The 23,616-nt window shown below is 41.8% G+C and overlaps 1 protein-coding gene across 4 annotated transcripts in view; it reads right to left on the bottom strand.

Moving 5' to 3' along the window:
* The window catches only part of DGKB (diacylglycerol kinase beta), a 667,225-nt gene that overhangs the window by 134,642 nt on the left and 508,967 nt on the right, over positions 1–23,616 (bottom strand). For all 4 annotated transcript variants that reach the window (XM_021000103.2, XM_021000102.2, XM_021000101.2 and 1 more), the window contains 2 exons: positions 16,005–16,095; positions 3,788–3,983 (listed from right to left, as the gene is read on the bottom strand). In XM_021000103.2, the coding sequence (XP_020855762.1) occupies positions 3,788–3,983; positions 16,005–16,095 (287 nt within the window). The remainder of the gene's footprint in view (positions 1–3,787; positions 3,984–16,004; positions 16,096–23,616) is intronic.

A 23,616-nucleotide genomic window follows, 5' to 3' on the forward strand; every position in this document is an offset into this window, starting at 1 on the left:
CTATAAAGACATTAATTAACACTCCTCCTTTCACAGTTCACAGAGGCCTTCTCCTAATCTCCACTGCTTAGTCTGGGAAATTGAAGCCAGCCATTGGTCTCCCTGCTTCAAGGCTCTCCTTGGCTCAAATCCATCACAGTGCTTTTTCTAAAGTGCCGTTCTGATCATGTCCCGCTCCTACTCAATAAACTCCAGTGGCTCCCTATTGACTTCAGGATCAAACGTAAGCTCCTTTGTTTGCCCCACTAAAGGCAGTTTTCACATTTGTCTTTGACTCCCAATTTCCTACCATAGCTCCTGGGCCATGGTAGGAGATTAATAAACAGTTGTTGGTTGGCAAAATTACTGTCCTCCAAAAAATGAGATCCCAGGCAAGAAGCTCAGCATCAGATTTTTGGGTCAGATCACAATATTTTAGATTTTTTTTTTTCATTTTGTCTTGTATTTTTTTTTTTAAACCAAAGAGAATATTTCCTTCAGGAGTGTCTGGGTCAAATCTACTTTCGGTATTCATGTGGGAGGAAATGTCGATCCAATCCCATCTGAAGAGAATATTTGAATTTGAGCAAGAAGACACTTATGAGACAAATTCTTTTTCCTTTGATTATTCTAATTGCCAAATGGAGAGATGGCCTTAGAGATAGGTACAGGATTGTTTCCCTGCACCCTCCCTGGGACTAAAGCTATGTCTGTGTCCAGCTCTGGGCTTTCTAATCCAATATGTGTTCATTAAACACCTTTATGTGCTAGGCCCTTGGGAATGCAAAGGAAAAAAAAAGAAAGAGGGACTGCCTGCCTTACATTCTATTGCTACTTACAACATGGAAACAAGTAAGTTTGGATAGGACAGTTTGAGGAAAGGGGAGATTACTATCAATGAAAGGGAGGAAAGGTTTCCTTTAATAGGCAACTCCTAAGGTGAACTTTGAATGAAGACATACTAGGAGTGAAGGTGAGAAGGAAGTGAATTCAAATCCTGACAGGTAGGAGTTTCAGGGGGGGCGGGATTGCAAAAACCCGGAGGTAGGAAATGGAATGCCAAGTTTCAAAATTGTCAGTTAGAGCTTTGACCGCATGAAGGGAAGTAACATGGGATCAGTCTGTGAAAATAGGGTGGAGACCATGTGAAGACTTTAAATTTCAAGGTAATGAGTCTGTATTTTATATCGGAGGCTACAGATAGTCAGTGAATATTGTTGAACCCAAAAGCAACACAAACAGGCCGAAGCCTTAGGAAAGAACGTTGGGCAGTTTTGTGGAGGATGGACGGGAAGGGAACAGAGACTGGTGCCAGAGAAATGGAGGAAGAGGCCAAGGCTACAATGGAGATAAGATGGATGAGGGACTGAACTAGGGGGTGGGTGGCCTGGGAGTACTAAGAAAATCTTAGGCCTGAAATGCAAAAGTCTGGCTGGGTGGGGGGAGGATTCATTTAGAGTGACAATTGTGATATAATTGATGGCCACTGAATACATTACTGTCATTAAAAATGCCTGGCTGCTAGGGCCAATGGGAATGGGGTGGGAGGGGAAGTGTCATTTCTGACGAGCCTATGTGCATATCTTTCAAAGGCAAGCAAGCATGTGACTTACAATTTAATATCAAATGTAAATCTGAGAGTTAATAAAGACCTAAAGCCCAGAGCCAGGGTTCACAAGGTTCTCTATGTCCTTGAGAAATGTGGGTTTGAATGAAAATATTAATTCCTGGTAACAAACCAGATAACAGTGACCCAGGTTAGGAGCATACTGGCCCTGCCCCACCTCCAGCGACCACATTCAGTACTCTGTACCACCTTTCCTGAACGAGGCAGGTAGCCTGAGATGTCGAAACTAGTGTGTCTCCTGTTCAGTTCTGACCTGATTCTGAACTTTTCTGAGGCTGCTTCTGCCTCTCTCCTCCCACTTGGAGACGGGAAAACAAACAAATAAACAAACAATCAAATACATTCCTCCTTGGCAGCCTCCATGTACAGCTGCTCCCTTGGCGTTAATGGCCTTAGAGCTGGGGGCTGGGGTTCTCTTCTCCAAATAGGCATCTCCAGTCCTATGTCAGGGTGAGCTCCAAAAAAGGGACAGGGAAGGGCCTGAGCAACTCAGGGTCAGGCAATGAGCATTGATGAGGCCCCTAAAACAGGGCAGGCATTGGGCTGAGGACTGGGGATGCCCCCCCCCCCACCAAAAGGCAGGAATCATTGCTGCTCTTGAGCAGATCCCAGTGAAGTAGAGGAGACACCATACAGACAACTGTACACACAGAAATACAATGCTGTGGGCAGTATCAGACCCACTCACCAGATTTTACTACAAGGGAGGGTTCATTTTGGGGGGGGCAGAGGAGGGGGTGGAAGCATATTTCTAGATATGATTGTGATTTAAAATTTCTATAAAAATCAAAATAAAGCAAAGCAAAGCCCTGCAACAAACCTGCGGGGTGGCAACTGTCCTCAGAAGGCCCCACTGCGGAGATTCCAAGCTCCGGGGACATCCAGGAGAGTGCTGCATGGGCTGCAGAGCCATTAACACATGCAGAGAGAAAAATGAACCCTTCTGAGGACTTCCCTTGGGGAGCTTGGTGGCACAGTGGATGGAGCCCTGGGCTTGGAATCAGGAAGACTCATCTTCATGAGTTCAAATCCTGCCTCAGACACTTACTAGCTGGGTGACCCTGGGTAAGTCATTTCACCCTGTTTGCCTCAGTTTCCTCATCTGTAAAATGATCTGGAGAAGGAATGGCAAACCACTCTAGAATCTTTGCCATTGACCCCAGTGGGGTCACAAAGTCAGGCATGACTGAAATGACTCCACAACAAGGTTTGTTCTTAGTACAGAAAGCCCAGAGCACTGTGGTTGAGCATCAAAGGCAACATTCCAACGGAAAACGACAACCCAACCTGTCTTTTTTATACGCTAAGTAATTTTACTTTTAAGAATGCCATTTCTGTTCATTTTTCGGTCAGCCTCAAGTCTGTGGCTATCTGTCCACTACAGAGAACTCTTCCTTTAATATTTTAAATGAACACAGTTGGGAGCTCTCCAGGCATCCTTCCCTTACTGGGACATGAAGGGGACCCTGGGTCCTTAATGTAATTCTATGCTCCCCAAGTTTCTCCTTGACCTTTGTTCCCTTGTGACCCTAGAGAGTCAGCAACAAGAAAGTTTACACAAGCCAGAACCTAACATATCTTTGTTACACTTCAAGATTCTAACATATGAGGTGGAGATTCCATATTTTTGCCCCAACTTAGGAGAAAGTCAGAAACAAAAAACAAAACAAAACAAACTTTTTTTTTCTCCTATAACTATCTCTGTCCTTTCTCACCTCACAGATTTATCAGTGTTACCCCTAGATTCTCGGGATGAGGCATCTAAGCTGATGCCAACAGAAAGAGTGGATGAATATTTTTCTTTATCTGAGATTCATTCAATTTCCAATGATTACTTTGCTCAAGGAATAGGAGACATCTTAAAAGCAGAGGCCAACATTTTATTATCCAAGAAATACACATGTAAAAGTGACCTCCTTGGGGGATGAGAAGCATTATCCCCTGTTGTTTGACCGCAGAAGAATAATGGGAAGAAAGAATAAATGAATGATTTGGTCTAATTTGCACCATGTTCTAAACTTCTATTGTGATATTCTATAATCACACATGCTAGTCAGGAAATATAATGATTCAAGTGAACATGAACATGTTATTTTTTACGAGCATCCACAACTCCTTAATTAGAAAAGCAGGCACATTAATACATTACATGGTGGTTCAGAAGAAGCTTGCAACCCTTACCTTGGCTTGCAAACTTCAGCTCCTTAACATCAGTGACGGTTGTTCTCTTCTCTGACCCCTTCTTTTCAGTTCGGCGATGACTGCGCCTTTTCTTGGTCTCTCCCCAAAGATTGGATCCTCCATGCATGCTGGGAATATTCAAAATAGCAATTCCTTCCAGCGAGATGTTTATTAGGTCTAGCTGCACGCCATCACACTGATTAGAGAAAGTGACAAAGGGAAAAGGGAGAAAAAGAAAAAACAAAACAGAAAAGTCTGAATTTTCCATCTGTACTCTTTGTTTATTTTCCTCTTTCTATCCTGTTTTCATTATTGTAATGAGACAATTTTCATCCATTATTTTGCATTTCAGAGTCAATCTTGCAAGACCAACTGATTATCCTAAATGTGAATTTAAAAGGGATCACTTGATTTTGAGATCAAATTTCTTTGAATCAAGTTACTAAAATCTGGCTATCTATTGACCTGTCTCCTCTCCCCAACCAATCACCCTTTCAGTCATGACTACTAACTCTACTTTTATAAGAAGTCTAATGTCTAGTTGATCTGGCCATTATAGCCTTCTTGCCTTTAGGAAGTATCACCTAGTTTTCATCAGTAGCATTTGCTAAACATCTATTATATCCAGAGCATTAAAAGAAAGGGTTCAAGGAAGATGATTTACACAAAGTTCTCAAGGAGATTACAATCTCATTAGAGAGAGATCGACTTATTCGCTCATTCATCCCTTCAACAGACTTTTTCTGAGCATGTAGTAAATAACAAGGCACGGGGCCAAACGCAATGTGAGATACTAGAAGAAGGCTAAAGGTAAGGCCTCTAAGAGCTTACAGTGTAGTCAGAGAAATAAAACAGAGACAAATAATGACTAGGGTGTGCGCACTCAGAATCTTTAGAGGTACCAATACAAGGTGCCATGATGATTGAAACCCTTTTCACTGGCAGTATCAGAAGGACTGTGTGGAGGTGTTTGTGGTGGAGTAGATTGGGAGTTATTCCCCTGGAGATAAGAGTAAGGAGGAAAAAGAGGAAGATGGGATATCTTAGGCAGAGGGAAGAACATGAAGGAGAAATCACAGTCATGAATACGAGTTAAGAACAGTTTTAAAACAGCATATGTCTAAAGTAAATTAATTCAGGCAGCTTGGAATTAATTGAGCAGAGCAAGAAAGACCTCTTAAATACATTCTTATCAGAGTGCTGAAGAAGGTAAAGGACAGGACTGGCAAAGAGAAGGGGCAAGGCCAGCTTAGGTTCCTGGTTTTCTTTTGTATGTCCTGTACCTTTCTGGTGGGTGGGTGAAGCCTATGGGTGCCTTCTCAGAAGGGCATTAGTATGTGCAGAAAATCAAATGCCTACCATGACAAGGGAAACGAATTATATTAAAGTAATTTTATATTCATTCTATTAGTTTTTCTGTCTGTCTGTCTGTCCACATATCACCTATCTCTATCTATCTATCTATCCATCTATTTAGCTATCCTTCTAACATGTTCACAGATCCCAAGTCTGTGGGTCTACAGGCAAAGTAGTCGGAATTAAAGACATAAAGTTGAAAAGGATATTAGAAATCATTTGGTTCAATTCCAAGATTTTACAGGAAAGAAACTGAGGCCAGGGTTGGGAAATGACTTGCTTAAGTGCAATGGAGCCCTAGTTCACACCCAGCTTTTCTCCCCTGCTGATTAGCCCCCAGCCTAGTTCACACCCAGCTTTTTCCCCCTGCTGATTAGCCCCCAGTACCTTGCAGGGAACCTTATCTAACCTTGTAATGGAGCTGGGCAAAGCCAATGGCTTGGTTGTTTTCATCAAGGGCTTGTTTTGTACTTGTGTGGTACCTGGAGTGGAGCAGTTCAAGAAGTTCTGACCCCCCAAAAAAAATTATTCTCCATTTATTCCATGAGTATCAGTGGGAAACCTTAGTTTCGGTAGATAATGTTTTGCTTGGTAAATAACTTTTTGGGAATTCCTCTTTGCTAAGAACTGAAAATGTCCCATCTCATTGGTGTGACGCTACTGGCTTGTCTCAATCTCTAAAAAAAATCAAAAAACAAAACAAAAAAAACCTGGTCAAATCCGAAGAAAGAAAAGAGCTGCCCTTAATGTTCAAACATTGCCATTCCTTCCTCTCTGCTATACAAAAGGAACGCAGCAATCCCATCATGCTCCTAAACCCAAAACTGGAGGCTAGAACAACACATTGCGGACCCCCTTCTCAGTGGTGGACACAGACAAGTGAGAAAGTGCCAAATTTTCATTCCATTTGTTTCAACAGGGGTGAAAGCAAGGTCTTTGAGGTCTTTTTCAGAGGCCAAGTGATTTTTCCCCCTTTTTATGTATTAAATGAAGATGATTTATTTTACTAAAAAAATTCTCCTCATGTGTATCCTCACTTACTGCTATACATCTAGATAAACAGATATTAATTTCATAATTAAAAGTAATCTTGTGTAAATACCCTGCAGGCCTCAAAGAATCAAACACATACTGTGTGTCAGGCCTCCCACTGTCTTCAAGTGGAATGTACTGGCTGGATAATTAGATAGTACACATTTTTTAACCTTATTTGCATGCATATTATATCTTTTGCACACTGACAAGCAGCAGTAACAACAAAAGTCAGATTACCACAGGGAATTCCCACAAAGAAGTCTTCATTCCTTATAATTTGCAGCCTAAATTAAAATAATTTGATCTTTGACAAGGATGAAATGTCAAGCAGAAGGGGGTCCTCGACAAGCTCCGGCCTGTGGCTTCTGAAATCTGCCTAATTTATGTCAGTCACTTCTTAATACATATTTAAGTGTTACACAAAAAAGATGATAAATATGCAATCTGACACCTTTGGTATTTCCCTGCTGTTAATTTAGAAAGGTCTGGCATCCCCCAAACCAGTTCGAATTATTTAAATAACAGAGGAATTGTGAAATAAGATGGTTCAGGGGCCTGGCTTCCATTTGCACTCAATATTGAGCACAGCAGGCAATATACTAAGACAATTATTTGACTAGGCCTACGAACCCTGCTGGGATGAGTTACTTTCAGAATTAGTAAAAGAGGGCTTCTTTTGTTCATCCAGAGAGGAAGACTCTACAAAGAGAAGCCTTTTTCCCCCTCCTTCTTTGACAGTCTTAACAGATTGAGATGTGATAGTTGGAAAACATGACTTTACACTGTTACTATCTGTTTTCTCCTTTTTGTCTCTTGCTTCCTTCAGCAGCTTTGAATGGACTGCAAGACTCCAAATGAGTCAACAATATGACGTAGTAGGCAACAAAGCAGATGCCATCTTAGTTGGCATTAAGTGATGGGAGGTGCTCCCTGCCCTGTCCAGATGTGCAGACAACATCTGAAGTATTGAGCTCCATTCTAGATACCATAGTTTATGAATATTATTCTCTACCAGAAAGAGTCCAGAGCAAGCATCATGGGGAAGGGTATTTAGTTCAATTTGAAAACTGATGGAAGGAAATGGGGAGTTCACCCTGGAGAACAGAAGGCTTAAGTGGAACATGAGAGCTAGCTTCAAGTATTAAAGAATGACCTTCAAAGCTTCCCATAGACTTTTGCTCAGACTCATAGGGTAGAGTCATGAACAAAGGTGGGACATCCCAGAGGGTTTTGTGCCTTTCAGCATGTCTATGTGCAGGGAGTTTTGGACCACTGCTCACATTTGGCTCAATGCAAGGAAAACAAAACCCTACCCCCTTCCTACCCTTTAGGGCCAAGCAAGAGTGGAATAGGATTCCTCAGAAAATGGAAGGTTCCATCTTGCTAAAAGTTTTCAGACAAAGGGTGGACGTTGTAGAGGGGTCTCCCATTCAGGCTGGAGTTAAACTCATTGATTGCTGGGAACATTCCCAACTCTGATTTTCTCTGATTCTACTTCACCTCAATCACAGACCTGGCATTCGATCTAGCACTGGAAGGGATATCTTGGGGGTCATCCAATCCAATCCCTTATTAAAAGATGATGCAACTCTGGCCTAGAGGGGTAACAATAAGCAGTCTTCTTAGATCTGAATGAGCAATTCTCAGGGAAGCAAGGAACTTCCCTGACAATTTCAAAGAACACTAGTCCTCCAAGAAGAAGACGATGCTGTCCAGGACATAAATCTTTGTGAAGCATTGGTTTCCATTAGTTGGTGCCCCCAGTTTGCCTTCTTCTCTTTGAGTTAATGTTATGCTTATTAACCTGGAACATTCCCATCCCATTTTTTGATGGAGGCCAAGCATTGCCTCCACCACTTGACTGAAGACACTCCACACTAAGGCATAGGCCATGAAAGATAAATGCTTTCATTTTATGCAGGATAAAATTTTTATCCTCTCTTCAGAATACACACACACACACACACACACACACACACACACACACACACACACACTTAAAGGTAAGTGAAGACACACAAAAAAATAAAAGCTGGGAAGCTGATGACCACAGCAAGTCAATAAATCCTAAATATTATGCAAAAATCCAGAAAAAAAGGGAGATTTACTCTATAACCAACCATGGCTGTGAATGACTGAATTAGTGGAACACCACAGGCTTAGCCTCAAACTATCAATCTTGTTTCCTCATTCTGCTGACAGAGTCAAATCCAGCAGGAAGAAGATGGGGGGATGTGTAAACAATGGGAGTCACATGTCCCGTGTTACTCAGCCATAAGACACCCAGGGGTCATAAATAGGCTTTTCCTACAAATTCCTTGTTCATTTCACTGGTCAAGGACAATCCAAGAGTTATCTAGATATGTTAGGCAGCGCTGAGCAGAGGCCACAGGCTTGGACTTATAGTCCAGGAGAAATGGGCTTAAATGATCTTATCTAGGTGAATGAGAGTGAATCACTACACCTTGATAAGACTCAGTTTCCTCATCTCTGAAATAGGATAATAAGAACTGCAGTGCCTGCATCATAGGTTTGTGGCAAGGCTCCAGTAAGACAACCTATGTGTGCCAAGTGCTTGGAAAGGAATATAGTAATGTCATTATTATGCAAATACAATATAGTATAATTACAATTATTGATATTCAGTCAATCAAGATGCATTTGTTACATGCTTTCTCTGTCCCAGATCCTATGCTAAGGGCTGGAAATACAAATAAAAGGCAAAACACCATCCTTTCCCTCAGGGAGCTTATATTCTAATACGGTAGAAAACTTGTCAATAAGTAACCATATGCATGATCTATACAGAATAGATGGAAATTAATAGAGGAGGAGAAGGTACTAGTAGGGGATGGAGGGAGGTGGGGCCCAGGAAATGGGATTTCAGCTGAGTCTTAAAGGGAACCAAAGGAACTAAGAGGAGGAGCTAAGTAGCCAGAGTATTCCAGACATGGGGGAAACACAATTCCAAGTCATAGGGATAAGGGATGGAATTTTTGATCCGAGGAGCTTCAAGGATGCCAATGGAGTTGGAGGATGAAGTATATGGAGGGAGAGGAGTATAAGAGATTGGAAAGACTGGAGGGGTGAGATTAGAAAGAGCTTTAAATACCAAACAGAAGATGTTATATTGGATTCCAGACTTGTATCTTCAATGAATTCTTTGGCACCTCCACCTGCATGTCCTATTGATATTTCAAGCTCAGCATGTACAAAACTAGACTCATGATCCCTGTCACTCACATCCCAAAGCAAACAAACAACTCTCACCTTTTCTGCGTGTCCCTATTACTAGTCTGGATTCTTGGAGTAGTAGGGAGACACTGACATTTATTAAGTAAAGAGAATGACATAGTCACACCATCAAATTGAGAAAATCACTTTGGCAAGTAAGTGCAGGGTGGCCTGGAATGAGGACACAGTACTTAGAGAAATGAAGGAGAAAGTTATCCCCTGAATTCAGTGAAAAGATAAAGTTCTGAAGTTCTTTATCCAAAAGATAAAGAGTTGTGGTTGTCTGAGAGGAAAGAAGGGGATGCATATGAGAGATGCTGAGAAGGTAGAAATGACAAGATTTGGAAACACTGAATATAGGACAGAAAGCCATACACACACACACACACACAGAAAGAGAGAGACAGAGAGAGAAAGAGAGAGAGAGAGAGAGAGAGAGAGAGAGAGAGAGAGAGAGAGAGAGAGAGAGAGAGAGAGAGAGAGAGAGAGAGAGAGAGAGAAGAGTGGAGGATGGAACCTATGTTATGAGCATAGGTGACTGGGAGGATGGCCTCTGTAGTAATGGGACATTCAGAAAAGAACTGTTTATTTGTTTAGGGGTGTGTGTGACAGGGATCATGAGTTTGGGGTGCCAAAGAAGTTGCTGAACATACAAGCCTGGAGCTCAGAACAGAAATAAGGACTCTGTATTAGAATTTGAGAGTCATCTGAATCTGAGAATCATCTGTGTAGAGATGGTAATGGAATCTACGGGAGAAGATAAAATCACCAAGGGAGAAGAGAAATGGTCTAGGATAGAGCCTTAGGGGACACTTATGTTTAGTGACATGACTTCATATAATTATTATCAATTAGGAGGACATATAAAGAACTATATAAATGACATCTATTATATGCAGACATGAGAACAGGGATTGCCACCTTTGATTAGGGAAGACATCTAAACATCAGATGATGACAAGAGCGTATCTTTTTCCATAGAAGCCCTGAGTATACTCCTAGATCCAGATCCAGGAAAAGGAAGAGGTTTGCCCTTAGCTATCTTGACCCCATGACCTATCCACTGAGGTTTGATTCACTACTGAAAACTAGAGGCACTAAGAAGATTGGCCAACTTCTGATTCAAAAATATTTCTGGAACAAACAAAACAGTAAATTATCAAATATTCTTTATGATTAAAGTGAATGGAAAGGCACATTAAAATATAAGTAAATGATCAACTAAAGGGACCCATGGAAGAAACATAATTGGAAATTTTTGCTGCTGGGACAAGTACCACAAACAACATGGGGGAAGCAGCACAAAATTGTGTGTGTGTGTGTGTGTGTGTGTGTGTATGTACATGTGGGGGCAGCAGTTTATGTCCCCCAAAAAGCCAGTGGTCAATTACCATAGTCCAAGCATGAGGTAATGAAGGCTGCATCAGAGTGGGGGCAGTGTCAGAGGACAGAAGAGGGTACATTAAAGAGACGCTGCAGAGGTGAGATCAACAGGTCTTGGCAACTTTTTGATTTGGGGGTGACAGAGTAAGGAGTATAGAATGATACCAATGTTGGGAGCCTGTATAACTGGGAGGATGGTGATGCCCCCAGTAGTACAAGGGAAGATAGGAAGGGTGGAGGATTGGGGAGAAAGACAATGAGTTTCGTTTTGGACATGATGATTTTAAGCTGTCCATGGAATCTCCAGGTGAAAATGCCTCAGCACCTGGGACAGTGCCTAGCCCATAGTAGTCACATAATAAAGCTTGTGAATTTATTAATGAAAAATCATTCAAAATTTTTATTTCATAAAATTTATAGCTGGAGACAACCTCCCAACTCACCAAGGCTGCCTTCCAATCTGTTACTTCAGAGATAAGGAAATGGGTTCAGAGAGTTGAAATGATTTGGTCCAGTTTGCATAGGTAGCAAGTAGAAGTCAGGACTTCCACTCAGATCACATGGCTACAAAGTCAGAGCTCTATTATGACCCACTCTCTCTCATAATCATGGTTACTTGACTAATCCCACTGAACTTCCTATGGCTTTTTACTGGTCAATGCTTAATAGCACATGGATCTTATATCTTTTCTCAAATACTAGGAAAGGCTCAGCTGAGAACTTACCACTAAAATTAATTTCCTTTTCTAAAATCAAGTCATGCAGAAATTGAAAGGGCAGATGAAAAGCTACTTGTTTTCCTTTATACTCCAGGAATGTTGGAATACAATCTCCTTGAGGGCAGAGGCAGCTTTTGATGATGTGTTCTTACCTCTCAGTGCCTAGTATGGTGCCTAGCGTGTAGCAGGTACCCAATCCATATCTAATTACTTGAAATGTGTGCACTTAAAAAAAGAGGACTCTGTATCTTCACACCTGAAATACTAGGCTCAGAGCCTTCCTCATACTTCTGGCAGCAACACAGGTATGTGCGTTTTTAACAGCATTTCACAATGGCCATAGTCATCTTCTGAGATCACAGAAGAAACAGAACAGAAATAAGAAACAACTTTCCAGAAGAGGCCTCAGAGGTCACGGAACTTCATTTATGTAAGAGGAAACTTAGGCCCAGAGGTGGAGCAACATCTCCGAGGCCACATACACAGAGGAGGAAGGATTGGAACCCAGGTCCTTTGACTTCTTCATGGCCTATGATGGCTCCCTGGGCCAGTCTACTTCTCAGGAAAAGGTCGAGCTGGAGCTAAGTTGGAAGTACTAATTTTCCCCTGCATCCCTTTGTCTCCAATGCCATGAGCACTCTAGCACTACTACAATTGATGTTCCTGTTTATTTTTTATAGAAACTCTCATGCAAAAGAGCCCTCTTTCCTACCGGGCCTCCCCAGCAGAGTTCAGAAAGCATCCTCCATGAAGGTCCCCTCTTCCAGAGACTACCATCACGGGCAGTTCTCTGCTTATCAAGCCCTCAGAGATGTAGAACTAGCAGCAACCCTGAAGGCTTATCTAGCCTAGTGCCATGACTGAACTGATGAAATGAGGAAACCGACAGAGGAGAAGTGGCTGTTCCAAAGTCATTCAAGGAGCAAGTAAGAGGGCCATAATTTGAACCCAGGTCCCCCAGGACTCTGACTGTGGCATTCTTTTGGCTATATAGTGATGCAATATGAAGGGCACAGTTTAAACCCTGCTCTCTATTATTCAGGAATGCGTGGTATCAGATAGCAAGAAATGACCTAAATTGATAAAACATTGTGCAAACGAAGATTTTAAAGGTTAATTTAATTATAGAGTCATCTTGAGGGCAGCAAAGTAACTGCTGAAATGTTGAACTGGGTTCAGAAAACTTGGAGAAAGGCCTAGCTCAACTCTCCAAAAAGCACCTGCAAGTCAGCTCTGGGCTTGAAGCCAGGAAGTTCTGCGTTCAAATGCAACCTCAGACATTTATAAGCTGCACAACTTGAAAAGGCATTGAACCTACCTGTACATCTGTTTCCTCATCTGTTACATGAGGGGGGTGGACTAGATGGACCATAAGTTCCTTCCAACTCTAGATATATTACTCTATGACTGTAGTTCTGGAGTTAAGGTCATTCTTTTCCTCACACAGACTTAGAGATTGAAGAATTGGAGGAGAGAGAGAAATGCTCCAATTCCTGTCTATGGCTTCAGAGTGACACCAGAATAAATAACCTGATGGGGAACCAGAGGCAAAGTCCATGAAGGTGGGGGAGGAAGTCCTCCGGTAGTCGGTCAAGAGTTGTGCCAATGGGACCATATTCTAGAAGAAAATGCTAAACATTTATTTAGATGAATGAAAATCTGTGAAGGAAAAAAATCTCAAACCTTGTCTTCAACAGGAGTCATCATTTTAATGAGTGGCTGTCCAACTCCAAGTTCCCCAGAGAGCTGACTAGGTTTTTTGACATGGTCAAGAATCCCACAGGATGAGATGTGCCTCGGAGGGCACAGATTCCCTCTCACTGGGGGAAGCGGCTTCTACAATCACAGGCTGAAAGAGTGTTGGGTGAGTGCGTCATGAAGGGTTGGCTCTGCAGGTGCAGTTCGGGTTGGCCAGCCACTGAGGCCTTCCCCACCCTCCCCAGCTCAGACCTTGGAGGTCCCTTCCAATTTGAAGTCTGCCCTCATACTCTGAGATTCTGTGGGGCGATGAAATATCGAGGGAGTCAGGGCTAAGCTAGTAGAAAGAGGACCGATAGCAGTAAAATCAGAAATCCACCAAGTAGCAAAATATTTTTTTTTCCTTAAAGATATCACATTTTCAGTCAAGATTCTGTTTTTCATTATATAAAAACAGGCACAAGGGTTGATATCGTATGAATGATATTTTAAAGTTATCCCTCTAAAGCTCTGAGTTTGGCATTGAGTCCTCCTCCAAGGTCCACATAAGGAACCGTCCCACGCCACTGAGGGAAGGGCCAAGGATCGAGATACTGCACCTGGATGGATTCATCAGCTTTGCGCAAGGGACCTTTTGCTCCTCCTGGGAGTATTAGGACACAGCAGCATCTCAGAGCACAAGCTCCTATTTCCGTAAAAGTTTCCCTTGAACCGTGGTATAACTGACCCTTTAAAAGGCAGCATTTAGCTCCTACACCTCCATTGCTCCTGTCTAGCTTCACGATCCTGAGAAAGACACTGACTCTTTCAGTGTCAGTGTTCTCATCTATCAAATGGGAACAATAGCATCAGCTAAAGAGAATAGATGAGAGAATTAAATGAGAAAATTACGTAGTCCTTTAACAACCATCAATTAGTCACTAAACATTTATTAAGTAGTTATTATATCCCATAAAGCATTATAAAAATGTCAGCTGGTGAGAGTTAGAAAGTTATTTAGAATCTATTCTTTAAGTCTACATTTCAAGAAATGCCCCAAATTCAGTGAATTATTAGTGATGATGATAATGATGAAGAAGAAGATGATGATGATGATGATGATGATGAAGACACCTTAAATATTAATTTACAAATCTTTTGTAGTCCTCTTAGTAGTCCTGGCGAAACCATAATGAAAAGATTCTTATCCCCACTCATTTTACAGATGGGGAAACTAAGGCTTCTTCATGAGGTAGCTTGACTATGTTTACATAGGTAGTAGTTAGCATGTTGGACTCGGGTCCTTGGACTCTAGATGCAGGGGTCTCCTCCCTGACTCATGTTGGTTGCTTAGAAGAGTCAACTCTGGTGGCCAAGGCTAGGAGTTTGATCTCTATTCTGTGCCACAGGCTAAGTAAGGGTGGACTCCAGCTGTGCAAGAGTAGTAATCTTTCTCCTCTCCTGGAGAGACACCTGGAGCACCTGGCAAGGTCATCATTGTTGTATATTTTCAGCAGCAGAAATAAATTAACGATTTAGGGGGGATACGAAGACCTCTAACTTTAACAGTTCCTCTGTGTGACATAACTCAATCCTGATGCACCACTACTCAGCAGAACTTACTTATTGACAATGTTAAATGGTTGGTCTTGGAGTCTGGCAGGCCAAGGTTCCAGTGTTGCCACTGGCTGAATGACAAGTCACTGAAACTCTTGGTGCCCCTGGAAACTCTCTGAGACCATAAGCTGCAGAGGAGTTGGCCGTCTATATCAGAAGAGGGAGTTTTCTCCCTGGGAGTTACCTCCATGGATTAAATTCCCAAGTCTAGACCTGCTAAACCCAGCCAAACAAACAATAAACCTTACTTGGCAAGAGGCTATAACGTGGCCCCATAACCAATCACCTAAACTTATTTACTAGTTGTGAATACATCAACTGTGGGGTAGGAAGAACCAGTTATCCTTTTCATTTTGAAATAAGAAGATATTAAAATTTAAAATTAATAAGAATTAATCATGGATCAGATGCAAAGTCCTAATTTTATACCTGAGCCTTTAACTTGCTCCTTCCTAAAGAAGTCAGCTTCCTTTTTTCTTCTGGCCTCCCAACTTCTCTGGGAATAAGTAAGCCATCTCCTTTTATCCAAAGCCTCTCAGATGCCCATGTCCCACAGTGCCTAGACTTTTTTTTTTGTAGACTTGTTTGCTCCTTGACTTTTGAAAGTCTCTTTTTTCTCACTAACTTTGCTCTATTTCTTGGCATTTCCACTTCCTACAAAGGTAATGAAAACATGGCAACTTTGGTCACCGAGAAAAGCTACCTAATGAATGGGAATGAATTGGCAAAAAGTGTATTTTTTAACCTTTATTCAAGAAAGTAAGTACAATTTTAGTGAATTGGGTTTTAAAGGTTATAAAATATTGAGACCTGGAAATAATAAGGTGTTTTTTTTTCTTTTTTGGTATCTTGCAAGATTTTTCTCTCCCCCCTCCAGTGTCTTTCATTTAGCTTACATCCTTCTATCCACATCAGGCATTGTCACTGATCCACTGATTTCTAGAAGCTATGCTCCACGTCTTACCCTCTTACTCAGTAATAAGTCTTCACCAATAAGCAAGATGAATTTCATACCAAAATTTAGGGCAACCCCACATGAAGGCAGTTTGACAAAACTAACATTGAGACTCGTGCCTTGGCATTGTCTGCACGGCTCGGAGTCTAGCTGATCCGGGGCCCTCCCTGCACAGGAGGTGTGTTAGCGCTCGAGCACGAGCTGGTGCCTAACTCCCTGGGGGAGTGCTCCCAGTCCTTACTTCAATCTCCACAGATTCGTGCAGCCTCTTGCAGGTCGCTGCGAACGTCTCCGAGGTGCCAAACTCAAAATACCAAAACTTGTTCTTCATTCTGAAACAGGAAAGGGAGAAGAAGCTTAGAGAGCATCAGTAACAGACAGGAAAGAAAAGAAATGGGCCCAGCCTGTCTTCTGCTGAGATTAATGGCGGAGGTTTGGGCACATCTGACGTCCACTGTGAAATGGATGAACCCATAATTTTCACAGCTTAAATGTTGGTGTCAAGTTGGATGATGGCCCCTAAAGGGATAACAAAAATGTTCTTCATATGACAGGCTGATCTGCACCCCTGTCTTTTCTATCTCTGGAATTATCAGCCCTCCCCTCCACTAGATAACAAAGACAGAAACTTGGTGGGGTGGGGGAATCACCTCAGAATGAGGATGAGTAGCTATGAGGGACTGAGTACCTGGAATCTGCCTGGGATAGATGTCATTGAAGAAAAAAATGTCCATTGCAAAGTTGTTAGATTCTAAGATATTATGGGGTGCAAGGGAGACAAGAAGTAAGGCAGCATCACTTTTCCCAATGCTACCAGAAGGCCCAGAGATATACGAATCTCACAGATAGGGTCCAGTTCTTTGCCTCCAATGAGAGTCCAGTAGATATGTTGGAGGAAATTCAATTAAAGACACAAAAGAAACAAAAATGCACACATCAGTTGATGAGTTGATTATTCTGGACAGCCAGTGGTTTTGCATTTATCATCTCCAAATGCCCTACTTGAAAATTCTCTTTTTCTAGTTCCCCTCCTTGGTAGGGGTTGGGGTCTGTATAGGTGGATGGAGGAGGACCGATTCACATGGGATCACATATCTTTGCAAGAAGTTTGACTGCTTGTCTTTACAAACAATGCAAATAGCTCAGCTTTTGGGAATGAAATGTAATTTCATGGAAGAAGACGGGATTTTAAAAAGGCCTAGTCATGTGGTTAAAAAAAATCATAGTGTGATAAAAGTCATTTTTGACAAAGCTAAACCATTATAATTATTCATTACTCAAATCAGAAATCCTGAATTCAGTTCAAATAACATACACATTTACATGTGCACACAGACACACATGAACAAAGGTATAATTGGAATAGAAATTTTCCTCATTTTCCTGGCAAACACTGATGGTGCCATTTGGTGACATCTGACTTATAGTCCTGACACCTGTATCTTGGACCTGCAACAAACTGACATCTACGCCATATACCAGAATGTAACAATTGACACATAGACTAAAGACAGAAACCACAAGGGGTATAACTGACAAACTGCACTCCATTTCAGGTCCAGAAAATGCACTGGACCACTGCTTTGCATGTGGTGATGGTACGCAGAAAACATCGAATGGATTTTAAGTTCTAAAAAACCAAACAACTTACAACAGCTTTGTGCATAAGTTCCATAAATCTTCAGGACCCACTAGAATTTTTGATGGTTGTTCAATGCCCATTTTCTTAATTACTATTGTGGTGAGACAAACAGATGGAACATCATTAATCTGAAGGACTGTATTAAGGGTGGCACTCTCGATTTCTCAGAAGACATTTATTTTTAGATTGAAATGTAATTTTTAAAAGTTGCTTGATCTTTAGAACTCTGGTAGCATAAATGATTGAGCTGAGATGTCTCTTTCTCTTTGTACAGAATTCTTATATTGGGAGAATGAGGCACAGAGTGAAGCTGCATGAGAAGTACCTTCTCTGGTGACAGAGTTCCATCATAAAATTAGAAACAAATTCCCCTGGTAAGCATCCTCCTCTAAAATGAGTCGAAAATTGGGGCAAATAAAGGTATAGGTAAACTTGTGGACTGATGGCTAGTCTCCTGCCTTCTAGCAAGCATCATTTGATCCCCGATGCCCAACTTGTCTTTGTTACATTTTTCGTTGATGGTTGGTAACTGCCCATTCATGACTCCATTGATCATCAACACTGGACACTCTGATTTTTGCTCAGCTCTTTACTTTTATTTACATGGCTACCACAGCATGGTTCCACTTTCTTGGTGCTGCTTTCTAACCCTTTCAGCCCAGAAACGAAGGCAGCCAGGTCCTTGACATTCAGAAAACAGTTGAGTTCCCAAATTCATTCCTTTTGACTGTCAAAGTTCCACATGGTCTAATGACAATGAGGCCTACTTCCATTAGACTAACAAATGTTTGTTAGCCTATTCACAACCAAACCAATCCACTCTCTTCAGCTCCTCAGGATTCCACCCCAGATCCCATTCGCCATGTTGGTTTACATCATGGTCCATGGGCCAAAGCTCCTTTAAATTCTCAGTTATTACGGCCATTTTTATGTTTCACTTAGAGAAATATATGGAGGTGATAAAGCCCACATAGAATGTGAGTCCACATGACAAATTAAAGGCTGTTAAATTTTATTTTTTTTATACTAAAACGATCTTTGGATTGTAGGAATGCAAAAAAGCACGTTTGAACATACATACCATCTCTTTTTTATGGTGCACATTTGAAAATGAGCCGGTGCATTCCCAATCACTTTTGACAGGGCAAAGAGATAAATAATCTTGGCCTAAAAATTTGAGCCGAAAGTTTTAGGCTGCCATGAATTTTTAAGACCAAGATGTAATGTGCCTTTTGCTTCAGAAGGCCCCATGCCTACTGGTGCGAGGGCTGATCTGATGCCCACAACCCCTAGGACAGTTGGTTAGATGAGAGGGCTGAGTGCTCAAGTCTTTATTTTTTTTTTAATATTTAGTCTGTTCTAATTGTAAACCTTCTAATTCATCTTTAATATTCAAAGCACTTGGTTCCCAGGTGTTCAGCTGAGGGTGGAGGGCACAATTTCCATGTACACAGCATTTTCTTCCTGACTGTCATTTCTGTTTCTCTCACACAGCAGTACAGACAGGGAAAATTATTGAGCTTTCTTTTTCCTCCCGTTTTTGAAGAGAAATCATTCTTTGTCAACATAATGGCTACTGGGTACTCTGTACCTCGGGCTCTTCACTGCTAACTATGTAACCTGATTGTGAAGATATAGATTTGCCAGACTTTTTCTTTGACAAATTCAAGTGTTTGACTTTTGGGTGCTAAGGAACATTTTCAAGCCAAACAAAAAACAAGGTGGGGGGAGAGTGGGTGAAACAAGAAACATTCATGTAATTCTTGTGGAGAAGACACCTAAACTTAACAAAGCTAGCTGGCAAACCCAGGACATAGGAAGGGATGCAGAATTACCTCTGTTGCCCAATTCTATCAGTGTTGAAATTACAAACCTGTGGCATAGTTGTAAGTTAGTAGCATCATTTGGAAATTAAATCAGATCCTTCCACATTCTTGGACTTTTCCTTTTGACTTTTCTATGAGTATCTGGGAGGAAATTTGGCTGTGAACAATGCATCTGAGGCGATAAACTTTTTGCAAGAGTCATTCTTGAACAAAGTAACCTTCTCCTAGAAAGTGGCTGGCTTACATATTTAACAGTCAGAAGCATAAATTGCTAGGCATAGGGGCTTCCTGAGTAAATACAAGAACATAATATTTGAGGTGGCAAATTTAAATTTAATCTTATTTCATGCTGTGTCATGTATTTAAACAAAAAAGAAAAAAAAAACAAGCTGGGCTGATTTTTCTCTTTCACTTATCAGAAAGATGATTCAAACAATGACTTGTAGGCCCAGGGGCTAGTGGCAATTATTCCAAGGGGTGGCAGAAAATTCTTTAAAAAAATTAAACGGTTAGAAAATAAAAGATGATAAAGAGAAGACAAAAGAGAAAAAAAGCCTCTTAAAATGAATTGTACCTATAGAAGGAGGATTACAGACAGAACTATGTCAGAAGCTTCAAGTTAGATTTGTAAGGTGGAAGATTCAGAACACCAGCAGTAGGCTCAGTGATCAAGGGGACAGCAAGGAAGATTCTCTCATGAGCATAGTTGGGTCAGAAGAAACTTGTTTGGTTTCCTGACTGTATCTGGTCAAGGACTTTGCAATAATGACCATGATGTTCATTATCCTAGTTATCTGTAGATGTCGTCAAGTGACTCTTTTGGAAACAATGCCACTCAATAGGAGAAACCCCTTACTAGGCATAATGAAGTCTTCCTAATTGGCAATGGGTGTGGACTTTGGTGGGCAGCAGAGTTTAAGGGATGGTTCATGTGTTTAAGAAGATGACTGTTTTGCTAGTCCTGGGTCCACTTCACCTTCTCTCCACATTCTTTCTCCCATTCTGCCATTCAACAGCATTGCTTTTCCAAGTCCAACTGATCTCCAAGGGAAGTGTTGATTGCCCATAAAAAAAATATGGTCTCATCAGTTTCTTAGAAAACAAAACAAAAAACACTTATTTGCTAAATATATCTCCTGCCCTCAAGCAGCTTCTTCTAATAAAACACCATTTATTAAGAGCCTAAGGGCAGCTACATAGTACAACAGATAGGGTGCCAGGCCTGGAGTCAGGAAGACCTGGGTTCAAATCCAACCTCATATACTTACTAGTTGTGTGACTCTGGACAAGTCACTTAACCCTACTTGCCTCAGTTTCCTCATCTGTAAAATGCACTGGAGAAGAAAATCCCAAATGGGGTCATGACTGAATAATGATTGAACAACACTTAAGGACCTATTATACACCAGACTCTGAGGAAACAAACACAAAACTAAGTAGCCCTGGACCTTAAGGACTTTACACTCTATTGGAGAAATGAGATATGCTCTGGGCCTTAATTTCCTCTTCTACAAAAGGAAGGTACTGTACTACATGGCTTCTGAGTTGGCTTTCTAGCCCCAAACCTAGGACCCTCTGAAAGTAGCTCATCTAGGGGGAGGCTGGGTGGTACAGCAGATAGAGCACCGGCCCTCGAGTCAGGAGGGCCTGAGTTCAAATCCAGTTTCAGACCAGACACTTGACACTTACTAGATGTGTGACCCTAGGCAAGTCACTTAACCCCAGTTACCTAGACAAAAAAAAATCAAAGCAACTCACCTCACCTCGAAAGCCATAAGAAGGAATTGCTAAAAGAAAACCCAACTGAAGGACTGGAACAAGCCCCATGTAGGTTAGGAGGTGGTCTGTACAAACCTTCTCTGTGAAGGAAGCTCAGGATTGTCTAAGGTGGAACAGAGGACTGAGGCCATTTGGACATGGTGGACTGCTGGTGCAAAGGCAGGGAGGTTGGAGATAAGTCATCATGTAAAAGAAAGAGCTAGCAGCCCCCTCCAGCTCCAACAGAGAGTGAGCAAAGCATCCTGTACTAGGATGTGCTTTCTGAAGCAAGTGGAAGCTCATTGTGGGGGTTATAAAGAGGAGAATGAAAACTTTGCACTGGATCTCAGAGAAGCCACTAGACATGTCTGATTCTGAGGCGACATGAAAAGGTCTGCATTTTAGCAACATCACTTTAATATTAGTGTGCTAGATGGACTGCACAGGGAGAGACCTTGGTGCAGGAAGATCAATTATGAAGCTAATAGGATAGTTCTCATAAGAAATGATGAGGGCCTGAACTGGGGTAGAGAGCATATGAGGAGGTGAGGAAGCAGGCAGGGAAGAGTCTATGAACTGAGAATCAATAAGTTCTTTTGAGAAGGACTGAAGGACAGAGAAGGGCTAAGGATTCATGACCCAAAGGCTGAGAACCTGACTGACTGGAAGAATGGTACTTTTGAGAACTATTGATTTCAAATGTATCCAATATTTTCTGGGAAGAAAATATTTTTGTCAAGGGTGGCATATGGGTGTCTGCTTGCATGCACACACACACATCAGGAAAAAGGGAGGGTCACTCTAAATCACATCAAGGTACAATTCACAATAATTCGCTACCTTGCCAAACCATCTATAGTACACAGATGAGACTGAATTTAGGAGCAGAATTCCATTCTCAAATAGGAGAATACCTACCAAGTTGGTACAATACCTCTGTATTATATCCCATGCTGGATTTAGAAGAAGAAAAAAATTCAGAGATATGGAGTCTGCAAGCCTGTGTCCCCTCTCCCAATACTGATCAAATGGAAGAGTAATCAGGATGTCCTATTTGGTTCCAAAAGGAATATGAGGATCGGGGGAGGAAGTTGCAAACATGCAGCTTTAGGCTCAACAGAATGAAAACCCCATTACCAGTGAGAGCTACCCCCAAAATGGAAGGGACTTCCCATGGAGGATGAAATGCTAAAGAAATAACTCGAAGCTGGGGACCAACCACTGGTATCTTTTCTAGCTCTGAAACTCTGTGCTTTGGTGACTTGATGACAATTCCCTCTTTCCTCACAGAAAGAATTCTACTCATGTGGATTTCTTCACGGTCATTTTGTATCATGGCAGTACCTTTAGTGAAGCCATTTTATATTCATACCAAACAATACAAACTCCAGGTAGAAACTAATAAATAGCAAAATGCCAAACAAAAATGCATGTATCTTCCCTCTTTGATCATAAGATGTGCAGCCCAAATCCCAAGGAGCCATAGAAATGGGCCATTGAAACCTCAGAGTGCATCATATCATTCCATCTTGGTTTTTAAGAGAGATGGATGCTTTAAACAAATTATTTTTTACCTTTAATGGCTTTCACAGGCATCAGGAAAGTTGCTTGTACTTTTTACAACACAAGAAAAAGACGTTTTGTCCAATGAATTCAGTGCTTTCATCCATTCCTTCCAGTTTTCAACGATCTTCTTTCCAAATTTAAGCTGCATGCATGTATTTGGATGGTAAAAGAAAGCCAGGGATGCTCATTTTGGTCAAATGTTGGCTTTCTTTACTTTTTGTCACAATAATAAATTCTGACCTTTAAAGAAGTCAGACAGATTGATGAAGAGATGGGGTGATGTCTCATGACCACAGCTGCTGAGGGGTTATGGATTGGGGGAGAAGAAAGGAGACAAAGGCCAAGAAACTGAGTCTTTCCAAGGGCCTTCTGGGAATGGAGAACCCACAAAGAAGAGGCAGGGTAGTGATCGGGAGAATGTGTTAGAAATTGCCTGTTGGCCAGATCTCTGGTCCTAGGAGAAAAAGCAAAGGGGTGTCAGAGGTGGGGCACTAGGGGCCACCTCTAACCCCTAACCCTAGGCCTGAGTGCCAAGGCCCTCATTTCTCAGTAACATCAAACAATTTGTTATTTGCTGGGTGCCACTAATGCACTATAAAAATAACATCAGCTGGCATGTTCAGAGACCTTGACATTTTACAAAGAGGTTCACTTTCCTTAATTCATTCAGGCTCACAAGCACTGCCAGCCTGACATCCTCTGTTTTACAGATGAAGCAGCTGAGGCTTGGGGAGTTCAGGGCCGTGCTCCAACCACTTGGCTGGTAGGTATGAAAGGCAGAATTGGAGCCTGGATCTCCACAACTCCACGTTCAGGGCTCTACACCAGCCAGGCTGTGTCAAGGCACAAAGTCCCCAGTTCACAAGAAGAATGACCTCAAGTGTGGGGGCGGGGCATCTGTGGCCACGAGGCACATGTGACCCTCTAGGTCCTCAAGTGTGGAGAGGCCCCTGTGGGGTCTCGAGGCTACAGGTTTCCCATCCCTGGTGCAAGGGATGAAGTATCTCAGAGCTTTTGTGTAATTCCTGGGGCTTTGGTTGAGAGCTATACCGTGACTCTAA

This window comes from Phascolarctos cinereus, unplaced genomic scaffold (assembly GCF_003287225.1).
Source record: "Phascolarctos cinereus isolate Bilbo 61053 unplaced genomic scaffold, phaCin_HiC Scaffold_1;HRSCAF=81, whole genome shotgun sequence".
NCBI classification, from domain to species: Eukaryota; Metazoa; Chordata; class Mammalia; order Diprotodontia; family Phascolarctidae; genus Phascolarctos; species Phascolarctos cinereus.